Source organism: Ictidomys tridecemlineatus, chromosome 10, assembly GCF_052094955.1.
Source record: "Ictidomys tridecemlineatus isolate mIctTri1 chromosome 10, mIctTri1.hap1, whole genome shotgun sequence".
Lineage (NCBI taxonomy): Eukaryota > Metazoa > Chordata > Mammalia > Rodentia > Sciuridae > Ictidomys > Ictidomys tridecemlineatus.
In genome coordinates this window covers 71,613,560-71,634,921 of record NC_135486.1, presented here as the reverse complement: position 1 = coordinate 71,634,921, position 21,362 = coordinate 71,613,560, and the positions used below count along the sequence as shown (strand labels likewise).

Sequence of the window (21,362 nt, the reverse complement as noted above, 5' to 3'; positions counted from 1 at the left end):
CCATTCAGGTCCCCTTCCCTTGGTCACCCTGACCCTGTCTCTGCAGCATCCTTCATGTGATGGCAATGTCACAGACCACCTTTGCCCTTTCCATGTCCAGTACTCTGTACAAAATCTTCATTTCATCAGAGGACTGAAGGCTGCAATATCCGCTTTCTGTGGTGACACTACTAAATACTGTATTTTCTTTGAAAAGTCACACACCCTCAGGAGGAAGTGGGTGTGGTATTAAAGCAGCACAGTGAGGAGGGGAGTGTTGTGCTACTGGTGTACCCAGCAGGGACAGCTCATTTAGTCATTTCTTGTCCTGTCTCTGACACATTTAACTGTGTTAACCGGCCATATCACTTTGTTTGTAGGATAAAAGGGCAAGAAAGTGGAGCCCGGGGTCTTAAAAACCTCTTTCCTTGATCCCCTCTAGCAGGAGATTGCTTCTCCATCCTGGGGTCCTGTGGCTTGGGTGGAGTAGGAACCATGTCTCACCTACGTATCCAATGTGGTTGGTGGGTTTAGCAAATGCTTATTGACTTATGGCAAGAAGTAAATGTGTATGTGACTTAATCTATTTGACCAGTAGTTGTGGTTTATTCTGAGCCATGTCTGATTATCCAGGGAGAAAGGTACCATTATATTTTTATTAGGGAAAACTTCTAAGGATATTCTGGGATCATAGTGGCTACCTTTCCCACCAAACATTGTCATAGTCATAAGCATTTTCCATGGATTAATTCATTGAATCTTCACAACACAGACATAGACCCAATTCTTCAGAGTCCCTTCTGAAGTGGGTGAATCATATTCCTCATTTTACAGATATGGGAATATAGACACAAAGAGATTAAGTAGTTTGTCTGAGACTATTTGGTTGGTAAATGATAGAGTTGGCTCTTATGACCTTGGCAGTCTCATTTACAAACTGGAGTGTCTCCTTAACTCATTCCTGGGTTCCTATGCCCTTTCTCACACTGCCAAACAAAGATCAGAGGAAAATGGAGCCCATGCCCAGGGACATTGGCTTTAGCTTCCCAGTCAAGGTGACCTTTGACCAGAATGCCCTAGCCCAGGTCTGAATTTGACATCCCTGGTTCAGGGGAGTGCTTTTCCTCGTGGAGCCCCATGTGGCAGGAAGCAGAGTTTCCCTAGTGCAGTGGGAAGACAACAAAGCACCCATGTATATTTAGAGCTCCTGGTTTGAGAAGATAGTGGAATCACAGGGAAGATTGTCTTTGCAAAGGAAATTTTGACACAGAGAGCCATAAACTTAATTAGCTCCTTGTACAAGGCAGCATCTTAATATTCCATAGACTGTGGAGATCCAAGTCTTCCTTGAGATTTCTTGAAATTTGAAGGGTGTTTTTAATCCCCTGGAGAATCCATTCTCCCACTGACACCCTCACCACAACACCAAATCAGCCTAGACATGAATCTCAGCATAGCGTCGGTTTCTACAGCAACAATTTGCTCACTCCATCATCTTCCCTAATTCAGTCTAAAATATCTCTTTCAATAAGCAAAAAATAAAATTTCTAGGTGCGAGAAATGCGTTGGGTTTCAGTTTAATCGACGGCACCTCATTTTTGTCTGTAAAATAATAATGCGTCTTGCAGTTAATGGAGACTTTGGTTCAGAGTTGGTTAAGAAATGGCAAAGGTGAGTTCAATAATACTTCTGAGAGTACTTATAGTATGTTGTACAGATTTTTCTAGCTTACAACGTTTTCTCATACTTCATCTCCTTAAATCCTCAATATTATACCAGTAGGTAAACATTATTGTCTTTATACTGTGGATGGGTAAATTTAAGATCAGTGATGTTGGGTGACATGCTGTGGTCCTAAGAAGCAGGCTTGTAGGTACTTAAAATTTCACAAGGATTTCACCCCAGGGCAGCTGCTGTGGGAGAGCTTAGGTGTTGAAGGGAGGAGTTGGGGGAGGAGAAAGTCCAAACCTCTGCCCCATGGGGTAGAGTTTCTCCAACATGATGCTTCACGGCCTCCATTAGGGCTGCCTCGAGGATACCAAACTGAGAAATGATCTTCTGCCTGCAAATCCAGGGGAAAAGAAGCTGGTGAGCATTTTCTTCTTCATGTTCATGGAGTTAAAGCAAGTATATCTGGAGCCTCCAAGTCTACATTATCCATTTTCACTTCTGACTCTTCTCAGATGATCAGAGAACCTGCTGGGTGACTCATTTCAAGATGAAAATGAGTTGCAACATAGTTACCTTGACCATTAGAGGTGCCATTACCTTACAACCCACCCAGGGCACAAAGGCAACATCAACACCAAGGGAAGAATAGCCCTATTGGGTTAGAGGTTTTCATGTGTTTTATTATAATAATTATTATTGTTACTGCTTTTGCCATGTTTGGGCAATCCCCACTCTTTACTGCAAACACACACACATACAGTCAGCTCTCAAGTTTCTTGAATCATTTTAAAGTCGATAGTTGGAACTCTGAAGGTATGGAAATATTGTTAAACATGATGGGTTTCCAAGGCAGGCAGCAATCACCTAGCATGTGTGTGGCAGTTCAGCTGTAATGTAGGGGTGAAGCTTAAAGGATAGCTTAGCCCTCTTTTAAATGCTGTTTCTGCCAGGCGCAGTGGCACACACCTGCAATCTCAGTTACTCAGGAGGTTGAGTAACTGGTCTTAAGTTCACAGCCAGCCTAAGGTAACTTCACAAGACTCTTGTCTCAAAATAAAAAGGACTAGAAATCCATAGCTCAGTGGTAGAGAGCCCCTGGCTTCAATTCCCTCTATTGTAAAAATAAAAATAAGAAAAAAAAACAAATAAACTCTGATTCTTTGAATTTATGAACTGTGTGGTATATATGATGAGGCTGTATCATATATGTTTCAAGAGTCTGCCCACTGTAGCTGGTAGGCCCCTCACAGGAAGAGGAGGGGGCAGGTGGGCATATGAGATGCAGGGCCTTGAGGTCTGGTCTCTCCATGAGACTCTCAGACCCTCCATCCACCCCTCACCCACTGCCCCTCTTCCTTCTTCTCCATATCAGTAGTAATGGTACCATTACCAATGGAAGGGGACAAAAGGTAACACCTGAGATAAAGGACATATTATTCTCATATGGCTTTGCTGAGAACCCTGCCTCAAAAGAGGAGTCCCTTCACGTGTATAGGAGGTCTGTCCGTACCTTCCCCAAATGACCTGATTAACTCTATAAATTTTGAAAGGAAACAAGTAAAGTGAAAACTAGGTAAGAAAAGGGCATTGCAGACACTCAAGAATATTCCTGAGAATCCTAAATCCAGACAGCAGGCATCAAGGTGCATAACATTTATTGAGAGTTTACTATGTAAAGCCCCATTCTAAACACATTTTCTATATTTTGAGATTTATTTTACTTTGACACTATTTTTTAAGAGGTCTTGTTCATGATTGCAGGCAGGAGGGTAGTGCCAACTCTGTCATTGAGTCCCCTTCACAGCTCATTCCAATAGATGAGGGAATGTTAGGCTTGGGTTTCTCTTGTCATTGTGGACTGACTAGAAGAGTTATTTTAAAATATTATCTGCAATTCCTATACATTATTTTAATTCACTTGGAGACCATATTTGTGATAAGAGGCTTATGTTTAACCTGACTCTTAATTATACTGCTTCATAAAAGTCTTAGCCACAGGATAAAACACTTCCCAATTATGTGGTTTTCCACTATGTACCATCTTTTTTATGTGCATATTGGGGGACAGTTATTTTTTGCATATGTCACTTCTAACAGTATTAGATCTTTTATACAGCACCCACTTTTGCCTAAGATGCCTTTCTATCTCATCAAGAAATGCACAGGCTATGGGTATAGCTTAATTTGCCAAAATTTTTCTGAGTTCATATTTTGTTTGCTGCAGATGAAGAGAATTCTAGATTGTTTCAGCTGATGAGAGTATGTAGAACTTCTGTTTCTCTCTAGTTCTATGGAATTTGTCCCCATCAGGTTTAGGTATGTGGACAACTATAACGTCACTCTGAAAGTATCTGGGCATTTGATGAGTATAGGGTGAGTCAGCCTAGGTAAGTAGGCAGATCAGTGCAGAATGAGATACAGACCCAAATCCTTGGTTCAGTTCAATCCATGTGGCCTGAGGCGTGCTGCCAGGCAGTTATGCTCAATCATGTGCCTGTATCAAAGCAAAGACAAATGAGGCCACACTTAAAGGTGAAAACATTGAGCTCATAAGAGTAAAGATCTTTTGTAAATTGCAAGTTCATGTTATACTGTTATTTTGCAGCCAAAGCTTGGATGAGTGGATGGACAGACCTGGTATCCATCATGATAAGTGCTGCATTGAGATGGCTATATTCGAGGGCAGTGAGCACTCCACAGGAGATATATGCAGGGGTTTATGGGAGCTTGGTAGCAAAGCACAGAGGAGAGTCACATAATTCAGCCCAGATATGCCCCTAAAAGACTATTTCTCCTGTCCTCCTGCTCTATTTGTTACATGTCAATAAAAAGACAGCCCATTAGAAAATAGATCAGAGTTATAATACTAATAACTAACATTTATTGAGAGTTTACTATGTGAAGCCCCATTCTAAACATCTTATATATGTTTGCCCATTTAATCCTCAGAGCCCTTTGAGACCAGTAGTAGTAATAGAAGCACTTTCCAAATGAGAAAACAGCCTTGGTGAGGTTAAATAACTCCAGCAGTTGAGTTCATGAGGGCATCGATCTTCTGCTTTTAACAAGCACTGGGATCTTTCCTTTGCTTTCTCTACAACTATCTGCGGCTTAATTTGACCATTGCATATCCTTGCAAGAAAAACAAATGCATGAGATCAAAAGATGAGATACATTTGCTTTTGAAAATGAACTCCCTTAACAAAAATACATTGAATGTCTACCATGTAATCAGATAGAGGAACAAGCTCCATAGGCACATAGATGATTAATTCATAGTCCCTGTTCTTGGAATCCACAGACTTGGCAAGGAAGACAGACATGAACCAGTAAATCTAAGAAGGCATTCTAGGGAGATTTGATAATTTAGCCATAGGCATGCTCTCTTTCCCCATCCCAGAAACAACGGAATAAATGTCTAAAGGAATGTGATAGTAGAAGCTATCTTTTACCGTACATAGGAATAAGGGAAGTAAGGCACCCACTGGCACTCACTCAGAGGGGATTTTGCCATGTACATTAGATGAGAACAGGTTTTTAACAAGTCCCCACATGTGATAGCTGAGAGCAGGAGTCACAGGCTCAGAGAAGACGTCACGGGATTTATCCCATTCAGACTTTAGAAATGGCAATGGAAAGGCCAATCGATGTGGTAGATGTTGTCTAGCCATGGGAGCCGGAGCACCAAGTAAATTTCCCAAGATATGTTAGTGGAAAGGAGATGGAGGAGGAGAAGGGAAGAAGAAGAGGTTCAAAAAGAGATCAAGACTGAGCAGAAACTTGAAGAAGGAGGAAGGTGAGGGCAGCAGGGGATGAAGGATGGAATGCAATGGGAAGACATGCTACGGAGGAGTGCAATTGTACTAAAGATCTAAAGCTCTGAAAAACCAAGACTGGACACAGAGAGAGGTAGGGTGGAGGGCAGGTCAGATGCTGCAGTACATCAATCACAAGTTGATGCAGAGTTGGGAGATCAAGTAGTTGGTTGTGGAGCAGGAAGGAAAGGGTGAAGTCAAAACAGAGGACTGGCCTGAGTCATGACACCAGTCGTTGAGCTGGCAAAGACAAAAAAAAAAAAAAAAGGAGGTTGAAAGGGAAAATAATGGGTTCCTCGTAGGGCCTGGTAGATATACATGTGGACATACATGGAGACAACAGGAGAGAATTGGCCATGTCCAGGAAAGAACTGAATGTGTACTTTTATTGCTCAGATGAGAGGTACACAGACGGACTGGGGACCCGGCCCCTGCTTGGATAGAAACAGCCTGGTCAATTCATCATCTTAGGCACACATTTTTTGTAAAGCAGGAGACTACCACAGATGGAAGGCAAAGATGAGATTAATGAAGTTTTCAGTCCATAAAGGACAGGTTCACAGCCTAATTCCTGAAGCAGGCTATTTCAGCACTTATATTTATGTATACGAGGAAGTCTCCTTTCTATTTTAACACCCAGGGAAATCCCCCCTGTCCCTACCATCAGTTCTGAGTCCAGAGAAGCAGCCTACAAAATTCTTTCATGCTAATTTCAAACTTGTATGTTTATGACACATCTTCCTGGCTCTTGGCATATATGTCTACACAAATGTCAATCTATCTACTAGACGTCAAAACTCATGTCAGACTGTCACTGTGAACAGACTTTTAGAAAGAGACTCCACTTGGCTATCAAGTAGAAGCATGCATTTGGTAAATTGTCAAAATGCTCGTGGTTAGAATATAGTTCAGGTAGATTAGGTGAAACACAAGTGATTCTTCATTGCTGGGTAAATAAGAAATCATTGCTATCTAAGCAAGACCTTTGGGAGAAGTCTCATTACAACTCCATTCCATACTATAATAAAAACCCTGGAAACTTGAGAGGTCTCCGTCTATTCCTGAGACAGAGAGTGTTGAGCTGCTATTGCCAGGAATCCAACCTGGAAATAGCTGAGTAACGGGTCACCAGAGGTCAGACTGGTTGCAACTCAGGGTGAATCAACAGTCCCTGCAGACTCAAATCAGAATTAATTACTAACCTTTACCTGTACTAAGAAATCTTTGGAAGTTCATGCATAGTTTATACTCCCATAACTGAGGAGAGTTCTCAGGGATTTTTTTCTGATTAGTGAAGAAACAGAGATTGATCTGGAAGACTCATGTGGCCCAGGGCAAAGAGAATCTCAAAGAAGTCATCTCATTGAACTTTCAGCTGAAAACCTAGTTCCAGAGGGCAGAAGGCTCCCTAAAGACAAGGCCAGAAGATGTCTAGCTGCAATTCAACAGCATGGTCTAACAGAAAATGTTTCTGAGATTAAGAACATCCAACAATGATGTTTACACAAACACCTCCTTTGGCAATCCTCCAAGATTCTAAGAAAACTCTGCAGGAAATTAAGGCTGCATTAATATCCCTGAACTTAACAGTGCCAGTCAAGAGCCTCTAAATTTGTCTATGAACTCAAAAATTATCCAGAGCTCTGGAGATGGTTCATGGTCTTGCTAGATGAGCTATCAGAGGCTCAGCTTCCAGTTCTGTCACTGACTCTCACTTCTAGGTTCTGATTACTCCATATAGTCTTTTCCTCCATACAAAGGCAGAAGAGGTAGCCAGCACACCATGCTCACTTTTACTCACTTGGGAAAATTCATGAGGCTGAGATGGTTCAAGAAGAGAGAGGAAGGGAGGGACCAACTTTTTCACTGAATAGCAGATGATAGTTTCAGGCTAATGGGACCTTGTGGAAAAGCAGGGTAAAAAGAAAAGTGATGAGTTGAAGCCTGTGGCCGGAACAGCAGATGAAGAGGCAGATGAGATTCCTGGAATCTGTGGCCAGCATGGTAACGATGGTTTTCACCAGAATCTCTATGAGGGTTTTTTGGTTTGGTTTTGTTTTTGTTTATTTTATGAAGCACTTTGTTTATCCTTAGACAACAAGACAACTATTTCACAGTGGTCAGTGGCTCAGGGTTTAAGTAGTTTGTAATGTTCAAAGGCTTATTTCCTCTGTGTGTATATGTTGTGTGTGTGTGTGTGTGTGTGTGTGTGTGTAAGTGAAGAAAGCAGACCTTTTTGAAAACATCTAGAGTAAATAAAGATCAGCTGCTAACTGCCTTGAGCCAATTCCATTACACACAGAAATAGACCCTGTAAGAATTTTGCGGTGTCATATTTAGTGTAACTAAAATAGATTCCCTCTTTATAAACTCATTTTCTGATTACTGTGTTGTTTCTTGGCCACCGAATAACGCAAGAAATAAAATATGGGAGAGCCTTGACTTCAGTCCACAGCCACTCAGCATGACTCGCTAGATTGACTGGCATTCACTCTCTGTTGTTCTCAGTAGAGGGGTTGGAAGCAGATGTCCAGAAAGCCTCTTCCTATGGCGAGGCAGGCTGTGGTTTGGGGTGAGTCCAGCAACATACTTTGCAGAAGGGGAAATAAAAGCCTTTGCTCAGATGGATAGTGGACCCATTTGAGGCTCTGGCTGTCCGTGATAAACTGTTTAAGTGGAGAGGGGACACCAAAAATAAATACATCATACAGTCCCTGAACAGCATTTTTTCTTTGTTTGTTTGTTTGTTTGTTTGTCACTTCCCAGGGAGCAACCATGTCACCATTTCTTCGAATCGGTTTGTCCAACTTCGACTGTGGGTCCTGCCAGTCTTGCCAGGGCGAGGCTGTGAACCCTTACTGTGCGGTGCTGGTCAAGGAGTACGTTGAATCAGGTAAGAGGGACAGGGTCAGGCGTGGAGATGCCCGAGGAGGTGACTCTGGTGGGGAACCGGGTATGAAGCAAGGCTGTCCAGCACCTTCAGTCAACTGAATTGTGCAGCTCAGGATGTTATTGCCCAGAGAAGCCAAGTGCTTTCACAAGGACACATGCTTAGAGATGGACTCTGAGCCAGAACCCGTGACCCGCGCTGGTGGCTCTATTTCTCCGTACTATTTTTTTTCCACATAAACATAGTTAAGGAGAAAGCTGGGTTGAGGAGACTCTTGGGAAAGAATCCAGTGAGAATCTAGTGAGAGCTGGATTAGATATGTATAACCTATATATTGATAAGCTTTGATGATAATGCCTTAAATGACTTCAGATAGATTAAAACTACCTACTCTTCATTGATCTCACAATCAACTCTAAAGACTGCTTGCTGCTTTTTTGCCTAAGCTTAGAGGAAGGTTAGGGGAATCATTAGTGCTTAGAATCCACATTATGGTATTTTGTGCCTAATTAGTACCTTCTGTGAATTGAAGAAGAGTCATGTTTTGTCAAAGGTGAATATTTACAATCAGTTCATGGTGAGGGGGCAAAGTATGTCAGCCACCCAAGATTCCTTCTTTGGGATTAGACCTTTGCTCAAACAATCCTGTTGTGTAGGGATCCCAGTGTTGTGTATTGTGAATTGATCCCTGTATTTACTGTGTATCAATCCCTGCCTCTGCATTTTAGGATTCTTATGGTCTTTACAAAGGAAAGACAGGAGGAAGTTTATATATCCCAAGACCATCCCAGGCCCTCTACCTTCTCCTGTCTCCCTGAATCTAGACTTTGAAGAGAAAGCACGCAGGTTTGCAGTAACGATAGAAGACAAGAAACAAAAATATAACATGGCAATTAATGATAGGTGCTCTGAAGAAAATTAAGCAGGAACAAGGGGAGAGAGAGGGAAGGGGACAGAGAGAGGTGTGTTATTTTATGTAATAACGTCCTAAAAAGGCCTATTTTGGTGGCATCTGCAGGTGCAAAGTCAACCTGACTCAGACTTTGGGCACCTGCAGCTGGACATCACAGTTCAGAATTCTGGGGCTCCATATGACCATGCTGGCTCCCCTCCCCAACCAAAGGCTTTCCCCTATCTGGCTCACTTGGTGCCTCCAGCCACTCCGAGTACATCAAAGCTGCAGAGATGGTCTGAATCATCTCGCTTTCCCTGCTGCCCAGAGTTCTCCCCTGTTTAGTTAAAAGCGAGAATGCCACTTGCTCCCAACCTAAAACCTTTCAAATGTCACAGACATCTTTGAAGTGTAAAATGTCTGAGTTTTTCAAAGGCGCTTTTGACTTAATGGGTCTCCTAGATCCAGTTCTCTTTATAACCTCAGGTCTCACTGACATTTGCCTCCTGGGAGCTGAATTCTTTCCCCCTCCTTCTTTTGGCTTTGCCTTTGAACTTGGTCTAATCAATCATGTGGATCAAAAGACCTTGTCAGAAAAAGAACATAGAGTTGTCTTCCCCCCCCCCCCAAAAAAAAAAAGATTAGCCTGTGGAGTTTGGAGAAGTTTTGGAGATTTTTGGTTTGGGTTTTGGTTGTGTTTTGAAGAGAAATTACTCTGAATGTTATTAAAGTATTTCTCCCATAGAATTTAAACACATTCCAATCTTTGGGGCATGAGCCTGTGTTTTTGTGATGAGTCAATGGAATAGGGACAAACAGTCCACCATGCAATGAGACTTTGAAAATGGTAACACTCACTTTGCATAGGCACAATCCTGGTTCTGGTCCTCTTTGTAGGACATCACAAACCCAGTAAATGAACATATTTTTAAAAATGGATTGCCTTGGAGACTTTTGCCATTCTTTTTGCATGGATAATGATTATAATTGAAAGAATTCTTTGATGGGGAAGCTGAAAATCTGTGGAAGTCAACTGCTACTATGATCATTAATATCTCTGTTCATTTCTAAACAGCCGAACCTACAGTTAATTATTTTAACTAAGCCATAAATATCTTTCCTTCCTATTCCTTCTTTAACAGTGTCATAGTTTATATCTCTACTAGTCAAGTTTACCTAAAATTTGAAGTTTCAGCTTATTCAACTCCTAGAATACTCTCAGAAATAAATATTAATTTAACAAATGCTAAGTGTCTGTTCTGTTTAGCCTTGTGCATGGTAGAGAAGAGGCCATCAGGAGTTAAATCTGCTTTGTGTCCCTGTAGAAATGTTTTTTCACTTTATCAATATCTCTGAATTGCTAAATATGCCACTTAATGTATTTATTATCACAAGAAACTAACACTCTAATTCGGCTTCAGTTTTCTGTTTTGAAAATGATTAAGAAGTAAATATTAGATAAGATCTTCTGTGGATGAAAGCTATGTCAAAACGGCTTCAGAGGAAGTTTCCTGGAAAGAAATCGTCTGGGCCGTGGTTCCTGTTCCTTACCATGAAGATGACGTCCTCCCATCTACCTTCCTCACTCTCACATCCATAGTCTTCTTTGCAGGCTTCATGGACCAAGTCCACCACCTCGCTGGGGTGCCTGTCAGGTTTTACTTAGGGTACATAGTGAATGAAAAACATACCTTCATTCAAGAATTAGAGAAGGTGCTGCCAGGCACTGTGGCACATGCCTGTAATCCCAGTGGCTTGGGAGGCTGAGGCAGGAGCATCTCAAGTTCAAAACTGGCCTCAGAAACTTATCAAGGCCCTAAACAACTTAGCAAGACCCTGTCTCTAAATAAAAAATAAAAAGGACTAGGGATGGGGTTCAGTGGTTAAGTACCCTCGGTTCAATCCCTGGTACAAATAAATAAATAAATAAGAATTAGAGAAGGAAATAATGCCTCATTATGTCTCCAGGGCTATTGTCTCAGTGCATTTATATCAAATGGAAGATTTTAAATATTCTTTCCAAGGAACGCTCATTAGAAACTTAAATTATGGCACTGAGTCTCTCAGATGGATATAGCAAATTTGTATTGACTATTTTTTATGAGAAGTCGAAGAAATTAATCAATCATATGATGAAGTCTTCATGGGTTAACAAAGGAGGGTCTCAAAAGGGATACAATTTTTGAATATTTATTTTCTCAGATTTTCACTCACAAAGTGAAGCAACAAACTGCTGAAAGGAACATTTCCAGTCTAAGGCATGAACTACATTGGACTTTGAAGGCTAATGTGTTGGTATTATCTTGCAACTAGACTATGGAACTTGTCTTATTCTGCCCTAGATTGTTCTGATTATGTGATGTTTTTGTCTTCACAACAGAATCACGTATCCCAGGGAGCAGAGGGAAGGATATCACTGTGGACTTGAATTATTCTCCTAAGCTGTTCAAAGGACCAATGAGAACATATCTTTTTTTTTTCCTCCCCCAGAAAATGGGCAGATGTACATCCAGAAAAAGCCAACCATGTACCCTCCCTGGGACAGCACTTTTGATGCGCATATCAACAAGGGACGAGTAATGCAGATCATTGTAAAAGGCAAAAATGTGGACCTTATATCTGAAACCACCGTAGAGTTGTACTCGCTGGCCGAGAGATGCAGGAAGAACAATGGGAAGACGGAAATATGGGTAAATGTCAGAGCCATGAGCTTCATTTAAAGTGTACACCCATTATGTTAGCTGATGACTAACTCAAAATTTCTCCGTCATCCTGAAGGTAGGATTACACTGGTCTTAGGTAAACAGATTCCCTACCACTTACTCATTGGTGATAATTCATGACAGACTATAGAATATATTGATGTATTCCAATCTTTGCATAAGATGAAGACGGTCTCTTAGGCTATGAAAAACTCTTATGGATTTGCAACTCTTAGGGCAAGCATGGGAATGTCACAAAGTCCCCTTAATTGGGAAATCTAACTGTTGCTTGTCAAGATATCTGAATTTGAGCATATAGAACAAAGTGTTTGGTCTCCTCTATCCATGTTTTGCAGATCCCTGTAAATTTTTTTCAGTCATCATGAAGTCACTTAACTTACTTTGTACAAAGAAGTGCATCATACACAATTCATATCAACATACCAAGTTTTGGAAAAACTAGGTTATAACTGGCTAGCAAATTTTTAGAATTGTTCAAAGAAAAAGTAAAAAAAAAAAAAACATGCACAAGCAGTGAAGTGAAAAATTCTTCATTGTGTACAATGAATCAAAGAGCTTTCTACTGTCATGTATAACTGATTAGAACTAATGAATAAATAAACAAACAAACCTAATGCATAAAAATTCCTAATGAAAATTTCTGGAGCACATAAAATAAATCATTAAAAACTGCTTTTGGGTGATTCAAAACCCAAAAAATGTTTTCAAATATATTTTTTTATTTATGCCAAAGAAGAGAATCTTGCTTTTCTGCTTCTTGCTATTACTCAGATTTTAGAAACACACCCAAAAGGTTTTTAGGTCACAGGTTTCAAATGGGAATGATACAAGCCTACACTACATTTTTGTATCAGTCCTATATTTTTTTTATCTTGAACAAACAAACAAAAACATAGTTTTAAGAAAAGCATATAAATCTGTGCTTTTGCCACTAAAGTAATATAGTATATGCCAAGATTTTCTTTAAAGGTCCCCAAGCTTAGATATATTTAGGTAATGTAGTTCAGCAGCATCTATTGAGTGTTTCTGCATTCAGCTTGGAGAAAGGGATCATGGAACAAAAAGCATCCTGGGGTACCTGCTTAGGCAAGCAAGAAAAGGTTAAATCTAGAGCTGGACAGTGTTACAGATGTTTGTCCTAGTGTTAAGGAGTTTGCACAAACCAGGTGAGATGTGGGTCTCCGTTTTGATCTGAAACACAGGAACTTTGACATGACCAGGAGAAAGAAGAGAGAAGCTACCAAACCCTCCCCTAGCCCCCTTCCCATTTATTTTCTACTTTGTACCTAATTATCTTTCAAGGTAAGAATTGCCAACTTTCAAATTCTTAAAATAACATTCTATTCCAGAATCTTTCTCAATGAATGGAAGGATAAAGAAGGGTTTCCTTCCCCCTTTTATTAATTAGGCTGCACTTATATGAGGTTTGCCTTTCTGTTTCTCTCCAAGTTATATTTGATTTTGTGGCTAGGTTTTTTTTTTTTTTTGCTGATTTTCCTCTTATCAGATATTTTACTTTCCTTATAGTCAAGGACTATTGGACACAAGCATATGGTGTCATTAAGGGCCTCATTTAACTAACTTGCAAACATTTTCCTTTTTTAAACTTTGTGCCCCACCCCCACCCCCCATTATTTCTTAGTCTGCTTTTATTTTTAAGGGCCAACAGATTGTTTTGAACTTACATTTCCCCTTGTTTCTCTTATGAGCTTCTTTCCTAAAATTTCTCTACTGAAAAACAATTTTTTTTTCAAATTTAGCCTTCATCTCCCTAGATGCTGTTGTGTTTTTAAAAGCATAATGACAGTTGCCTTCTGCTTTCCCAAGGCTGCAACCCTGTGCATGGTCACTTCCAATTCCCTCCCCAAGACGTGATAAAATATGGCTTTCTATATGTATTGTTTTTCCAGTAGTTGCCTGACTGGATTTCCTCCATCACTACTACCTCCTGAATGTTGATGATGCTGTGGTCACCTCATTCTGACTTTCACCACTTCCTTTGGGTGGGCTTCTCATTCCTTGCTCTTCTCCATTTAACTTCTTATTCCACAAACCATAGAGCAATGGTGTCTCTACTTGATGCCCAAAATCTCTCTCTCTCCATTAATCTCTTTAAGCTTGCTTGAGAATTTATAGTTAGCTGAGTAGTGCAAGCTTTGTTTTATCATAAAACTCTAATAGTAGTAATGCTGTGATTCAGATATTGTTATTATGTCCATTTTCCAGAGATCTTTAAGTCATAGTGACTTATACAGGGTCATGCGGCCCAGAAATTATTTAGCAAAGATTCAGATTTGACCCTACATTCAACAGGATGTTTCTTGCTATTTCTCACTTATGCTAGTTAACCCATGGACGTGATGATCAATAACAACCTCTGATGCATCTTCTTTCTTATGTTTTTTTAGTCTACTAATGGTGTAGTATGATGATTTAATATGTTTTTAATAGTACTTATGTTGTCAGATTTATCCCTTTTTTCCTCCTGTATGTGCCCACATTACATAAGATCCTTTATAAAATGGTGCATATACATTGTATGTGTACATGTTGCATATATTGCATACATTAATTAGATTGGTATGTACTTATGTGTATACATTATATCTACATTTAATATATAAATATTTTAACTAGATTGGTATGGGAAATGATTATTATATTATTATATACATATATTATACATATACTATATATAATCCAGTTTAAAATATACATACTTCATATATGTACATATCCAGTATAATGCATATATCCACTATGTAATACTTGATTCTGTACTGAAAGAAATACATATCTATGTGTATATATATAGATAGATATGTATTTCCTATAATAATAATATAATAATATTATATATAATAATCCCTTCCCATAATAATCTGATTAAAATTTCCTTTAGTGCAGTATCCAAAGAAGCAGTTTCTGCTCTGTCAAAGAGGAAAGCTGCTGCCACTGAATACACTGGTTAACCTAGATGTGCATCCCAGGTAAAGGGAAGAGGGTCTACAGGATTTAACTTTCCCCCAAAAGACCTATTTCCCTCCAAGAGAGCTAGAACTGGAATCTGAGGCACTTTTGTCATGATTAAGACCCACACGTGCCCTCTTGCAGTTCTTTCAATGAACAACATCACAAGGCAAGAAAACCAAATAGAATCTGTTTTAGAATTTTGTTTCTTTTTTATGTAAATTTCTATCTCTAATGAGCAATGATATCTAGTAAGTAATGCATCTCCAAGGGGCGGTGTTAGGATAAAGGCAAGAGCTGCCCCCTCTTCTGATGATAACGAGAAGGAGTAATGTGAGAAAAACCATGTTTGTTTCTACACTGGGAATCTCCTGCCATCACCCAGCTAGCCAGTTATGATGTCATTGAGCTCAGGGCTGGCTTCACATTCTGACTGATGTTTCTCTCCTTCTCTCAACCAGTTAGAGCTGAAACCTCAAGGACGAATGCTAATGAATGCAAGATACTTTCTGGAAATGAGTGGCAAGTGACATTTCTTCTTCCTGTGTGGGGGTGAGGAGGGCATGGCCTTCTTCAAGTACAACTTATTTTACTTTTGCAATGATCATAGAAAAGAATGAGGAGGAAAAGGAAACATAAGGAATTTTATTAAAATTTCCAGTGGTGCTCAGGCATGAACTGAAAACAACTATCCAGACCAGATAAACATAGAATAAATACAAAAATAAGTATCATTTGAATATAAAACATTTACAGCATTTTTATATTCTATGAATTCATATGCCTAGTGTTTTTATAATCTGTCTTTATTTAAGTTTAGAGATTTAATATAAGTATAAATGGCTGTCTTTATGTGTTGCTATGGGTGGATATAATGTTTGTATATGATAGTGTTCTACAAAAAGGTATCACAGTAGAATACAACGTAAGAAACCAATAATATTTTCCATAAAACTAGTGGTAAAATGCTAATGCTTAAAGTTAGGCACCTCACATTCTTTTAGGAACAAGGAAGGGTAAAAAGGGAAAATAATGCATTGCAACAGAGTTTCGGTTTCATGTCACACACAGTCTTTGATCACAGAGGTTAAATATACAAGCACAGTCTGCTAGGTACCAGTAACAGCCTGTCTGTGCTACTTAAATGAATCAAATGCTATTCTTCATGAAATCCCAAACCTTGGAATGAACTGGGAACTTATTGATGATAAGACTAATTAATGAAATATACAAAATCAGTTTAACTACAGATTGAGTATTCCTTATCCAAAATGATTGAGACCAGAAGTGTTTCAAGTTTGGGATTATTATGGATTTTGAGATATTTGCATATCTGAAATGAGATATCTCAAGGATGGAAACACAAGTCTAAACAGGAAATTATTTTATGCCTCATATACAATTTACACACATAGCCTGAAGGTTATTTTATATAATCTTTTTTAATAATATTGTGCATGATACAGTTTCATAGAGTGGAATTTTCCACATGGTCCATCTTATCAATGATCAAAAAGTTTCAGGTTTTGAAATATTTTGGATTTTATATTTTTGAATTAGAAATTCTCATCCTGTACCAATAAAAAATAAGTTTTAGTTCAAAGAATTATAGTGCCTTTGCCTAATACATATAGTTCTTTATATGTCCAGACTCAACAGAATACATTGGAAAGAATAATACTACAAGACACAATCGGGGTAAATTTGGATACCCACTGGGTATTTGATGATATTGAGGCATGATTATTATTTTTTAGGTGTGATATGATATTATGGTTATTATGGTTTTTTTAAATCTTACTCTTTTATAGTTATATGCTGAAATGCTATAGATTTACTTCAAAATAAGCCATTGCACAGGTAGGGAGATGGACAGGGATCTGTTGAAAGAGAATGGCCCTGAACTGATCACTGTTGAAGCTGGAGAATTGAAAACCACCTATAGAAATTGTGCATAATATGAAATTCTCTACAATAAGGTTTCTTTTAAAAATAAATTTAAAAACTACTGAGGAGGAAAAATTTTTCTCCCCTCCACCCACCCCAGCCCCTCAGACTCTGAAGATATAGAGTGAATGTAATGACACTGTTTTTGAGTTGGCTAAATGAGATAGAGTGAGCGTGGTGTACCTGAATGACTCTTTGCATAATAAGTGAAAGTACAGAAATAAATACCAATAACATTTAATTCCTTGAATAAAAGAAAGTCTATACTTCCCCCTTAGTTCAAAACAGAGTCCAGTGTAAAGTGGAAAAAAGTCCTCCATTGGACTGAAAGTAATTTTGGTAAATAATTTACAGATTCCTGCTTGGAGATGCAATTGCATGAACATTCCTCCTGTTATTACAGAACTTCAGTGTTCTATTAGAATGAAAGAAGCAAATTCAGGTGGGGCAAAAACAACAATATTTTATGAATAATAATCACACAAACCCAGAAACATGTTTTTAAGAATAAGATTTGATAATATTTAAATTTTTTTTGTATCTAGGCTCAAATTGAGACACTATCTCCAAATTTTTTGTTTACCAGAAAAGTTTAATTTTTAACAACCAATATTATAGAATTACTAATTAGATAATCCCTTGTTGATAACAAGATAAAATATATATGATGTCATTCTCTTTTAAGAATGCTTGTTTTTATATCTAAGAAATAGTTTTCTGGATTGGGATGTAGCTTGGTGGGGTGGGTTTGCTTAGCATGAGCGGCTAGGTTCAATCCCTAGTACCAAAATAAGATAAAATAAGTATAAAGAAAGAGTTTTCTAAAGAATTCAGATCTTACACTCAGGGAATATAAACCCAGATTAGAAAAGTGGTGCAGATTAAACCATTATATTAATTATATTCCAAATTTATTTAAGTACAGATTAACCAAGAGATCAGTATGGGTTGCCTTTATTCCAGAAAGTTCTGAAGAATTAGGAAGAAGCAGAATTGAGATTTTTCAGAGAAGGAAGAAATCCTTCTATGAGGGAAAAAAAAAAGTGAAGATTTGAGCAAAACATGACATGGATAGGGAGGTTCGAAGAAGCCAGCCTTGGTACACCAGTTGGCCCTTCCAAAATCAGCAGGAAGTCTTAACCCTGAGGTTGGTGGGCTTGAGAGAGCAGTGCATAGATTGAGCCATGCTCAATGGGAAGAGTATACTTTCTCTTTTTTAAACATTTGGGGCCTATAAAATTTTTTTCATGCTCTGGAAAAGTGGTAAGCATCCAGTCTAGGGGTTTGGCTATAGATAGAAAATAAAAGAATTGAAAAGAATAAAAGATAGCAGCAAGATTTCATGAAAGGGAATACCTATTGTAGACGTAGAATTGTATTGCTTGATAATTATTTTAAAATGAAAGGTAAATGAAGAGAAAATGTTGAAGATATTTCTTAAAGTAGCTAGACTGGGAAAATAATGATAGGACTGGTGAAGACTGGGGTACAGGAGGAAAAGGCAAACAAGTTGGGGGTAAAGAACTTAGATATTTAAGATAATGCTTCAGGCTCTCCACACAGACCATTCCAGTCTTGCTTTTTAAAAATCTCTCTTTTTTTTTAAATTTCTAAACTAGAATCACTTTTTCTCTACTTTAACTCAGTGACCCTTAGTTTAATCTCTCATTCACTAAGCCTAACTTATTCTCATCCTAGTTTCAAATAAAATAACCCACATTACCTAGCCTTAAAGTATTAGGCAAAATATTATGACCCATCTGCAGAGCTGTTTAAAGGATAATCTGGAATTCTCTGGGTCTAGGAAATGAGGGTTGTCATAAAACAGACCTGTAAACCATTGTAGGGAAGATGTGAGTCCTAAAATGTGTTTTGAGACTTGGCTGGATTCCTGGGGAAAGGCCTCCACCTACACAGCCCTCCTTTGTCTACCAAGAGTTTTCTGGCCCAAACACTGTTAGAATGGGACTTTGGCAGGGACATTCAAGTGTATTGTCAGATCTCTGTCACTGCTGAGCCAGAATGGAAGTACTTTAGTTTTCATATTGTTAACTCTGTATACTTTTGAAATATAATGAACCCCTTATTCTCACTAATTTTCAATTTGTGTATATATACAAACAGAATAAATAAAGTAAGTTATCCCAAATCCTCAAGCTATTATAAAATTATGATTCTAGGCATTATAATCATTCATTTTGTGATGCTTATTTTGGTGATGGTGTGTTTTTGCTCTTTCTTTACTGCTCACCCTGTCATTCTCCCTCACCTGCTGGAGTGTTCCCTGTGCTCTTTAACCACCACTGCCATTTGGTGTTCTTTGGTCTCCTGAGCTTTCAGCAGGGACATACTGGGTATTCTCAGAATTCTACCATCTTAGAGCACTTCAGCCTTTGGGAAGGTGTCACCTGGCAAGGGACACTGTAGACAGTGACTACACAAAGCAACTTCACCAATATCCATGAGCTCAGGATGAACTGAATATACAAGAATTTGATGATTTGCTGTAGATAACTAGCTAATACACAGGATTACCGAAACATTTTTTTAAAATGACATTAATTAATTTTCTGGCCTTTGCCACATTGACCACTGTAGACATAACTAGCTTATCAGATCAGAGTGGCCATTAGGAACTAGAACATAAACACCCTCCAAAAGTTATTTTGTCCTCACACAAAAGGCTGAACAGCTCCCTTTGGTCTATGGTAACCTTGGTATTTGTCGGATATTTGACAATCTCTGTGACCAGAATATCTGGCAAGAACAACTTAGGGAAAGAAAAGTGTATTTGGGCTCACAATTTCAGGGGCTCAGTCCATGGCTGAACAGCTCCCTAGCTTTGGGCCCAAAGGAAGGCAAAACATCATGGCGGAAGGGTGTGGTAAAGGAAAGCTGTTCAACTAATGGCAGCCAGTAAGTGAGGACAGGAGGAGAGAAAGAGAGAATGAAGAGCCAAAGACGTACCTCAGGCATACCTGAGACATACCTCAGTGACATACCTCCTCCAGCCTCTCCCTGCCTGCCTGGTTCAATCAAATTATTATTCTATCAAATGGATTAATCCACTGATTCGGTTCCAGCTTTTATAATCTAATTATTTCACCTCTGAACATTCCCTCACAAACACATGAGCTTTTTAGGGGACAATTAATATCCAAAGCAAAACACATTGTCTATAAATAGGTGTGAAGAATCCTGGCCCCTCAGAAATGCTGCTCCCAAGTTCTGTCAGTAACCCCATTGTTCTTCAGAATTATAGACAGACTTGAAAGTTCCAGTTTCTTGTTTTAAAAAAATGAAAGAAGGTAGCTCAACACAGTCAAAGAACAGTGAAGGACAGAGCCAGCATTCCAACTTCACTGTGATTCTCCAGGAACTCATGGGGTGATGTTTCTATAGTATAGAAAGCAGGAAGAAAGCCTAGTATTTAACCTGCCTTAATAAGTACCTGGGGTTTTATTAGTACAGGGGTCCATGTTTGTCCACTTCTGTTCCTCACCCAGTTCCCACCCTCCCCACCTACCTATGCCCTGCATAGAGCAAAACTTTCACTTTGTCCCCTCTTCTCTCTCTACAGACACAAAAGACATGAGTGAATTTGAGGCCGAAGGCTTCTTTGCTCTGCATCACCGCCGAGGAGCCATCAAACAGGCCAAAGTCCACCATGTCAAGTGCCACGAATTCATTGCCACCTTTTTCCCACAACCCACGTTTTGCTCTGTCTGCCACGAATTTGTCTGGTAGAGTAACCCCACGTTTAATTCCAAGCTTTACATTCTGTTGCATCCTCTGAATCCACCAGGCTTGTTGTGTCTGCTTTGCTGTAGGGGCATGAGTGGGAGCAAGTCCTGAATGAGAGCCGCTGGGAATCCTGCCAAGCAAGGGCCACTCAGGCAAAAGTCCCTAGTTTCTGACTGAATGGGAGGCTTCTGGGGGAAAGACAGAAGGAACAGAAGAGGGTGGTATCTTTGTTGTGAGCAGTTTTCCAGCTTGACAAACCTCTGCCACTTCAACAGCCCAGCGCCACGGGTGCTATATGCAACAGGCAGCTCTTTCCCATGGCAACGAATGCCTTGACTGCTAATGTGGCTCTTGGGTGTCTTAACAGCCTCAGAGAGCAGTTTAAGCCCCAGTAACCACATGGGAAAGGCTACGGTAGAGTGGAGACTTGACTCCTATTTGTGTTCTCAGCATCTGTGCCTATTAAAGGATGCTCTTCCCTTCGGGCTACTGCAGAATCTGTTAATGCACAAGTCCTGCTTAATCAGGGCACCCAAAGGTCAAACAGATTGGGGCGGATTTTCATTAGCCTGTTTTCCTCTAATCACTTGAACTTCCTTCCTTTCTGATAATGAGTGCTACTCAGGAACCAGCCTTAATGTCAAGTTTTGTTAGTTGCCTATATTCTCACTCAGAAAGAGGAAATAAAATGCGTTACAGCTGTCTTTGTTCATCTATATACAAACAAAAAC

The 21,362-nt window shown here is 39.3% G+C and overlaps 1 protein-coding gene across 2 annotated transcripts in view; it reads left to right on the top strand.

Moving 5' to 3' along the window:
* The window catches only part of Prkcq (protein kinase C theta), a 118,064-nt gene that overhangs the window by 38,284 nt on the left and 58,418 nt on the right, over window positions 1–21,362 (top strand). For both annotated transcript variants that reach the window (XM_005320297.5, XM_078023179.1), the window contains exons 2-5: window positions 8,232–8,358; window positions 11,738–11,937; window positions 15,402–15,462; window positions 20,468–20,630. In XM_005320297.5, coding sequence (XP_005320354.1) covers window positions 8,241–8,358; window positions 11,738–11,937; window positions 15,402–15,462; window positions 20,468–20,630 — 542 coding nt within the window. In that variant the 5' untranslated portion in view covers window positions 8,232–8,240. The remainder of the gene's footprint in view (window positions 1–8,231; window positions 8,359–11,737; window positions 11,938–15,401; window positions 15,463–20,467; window positions 20,631–21,362) is intronic.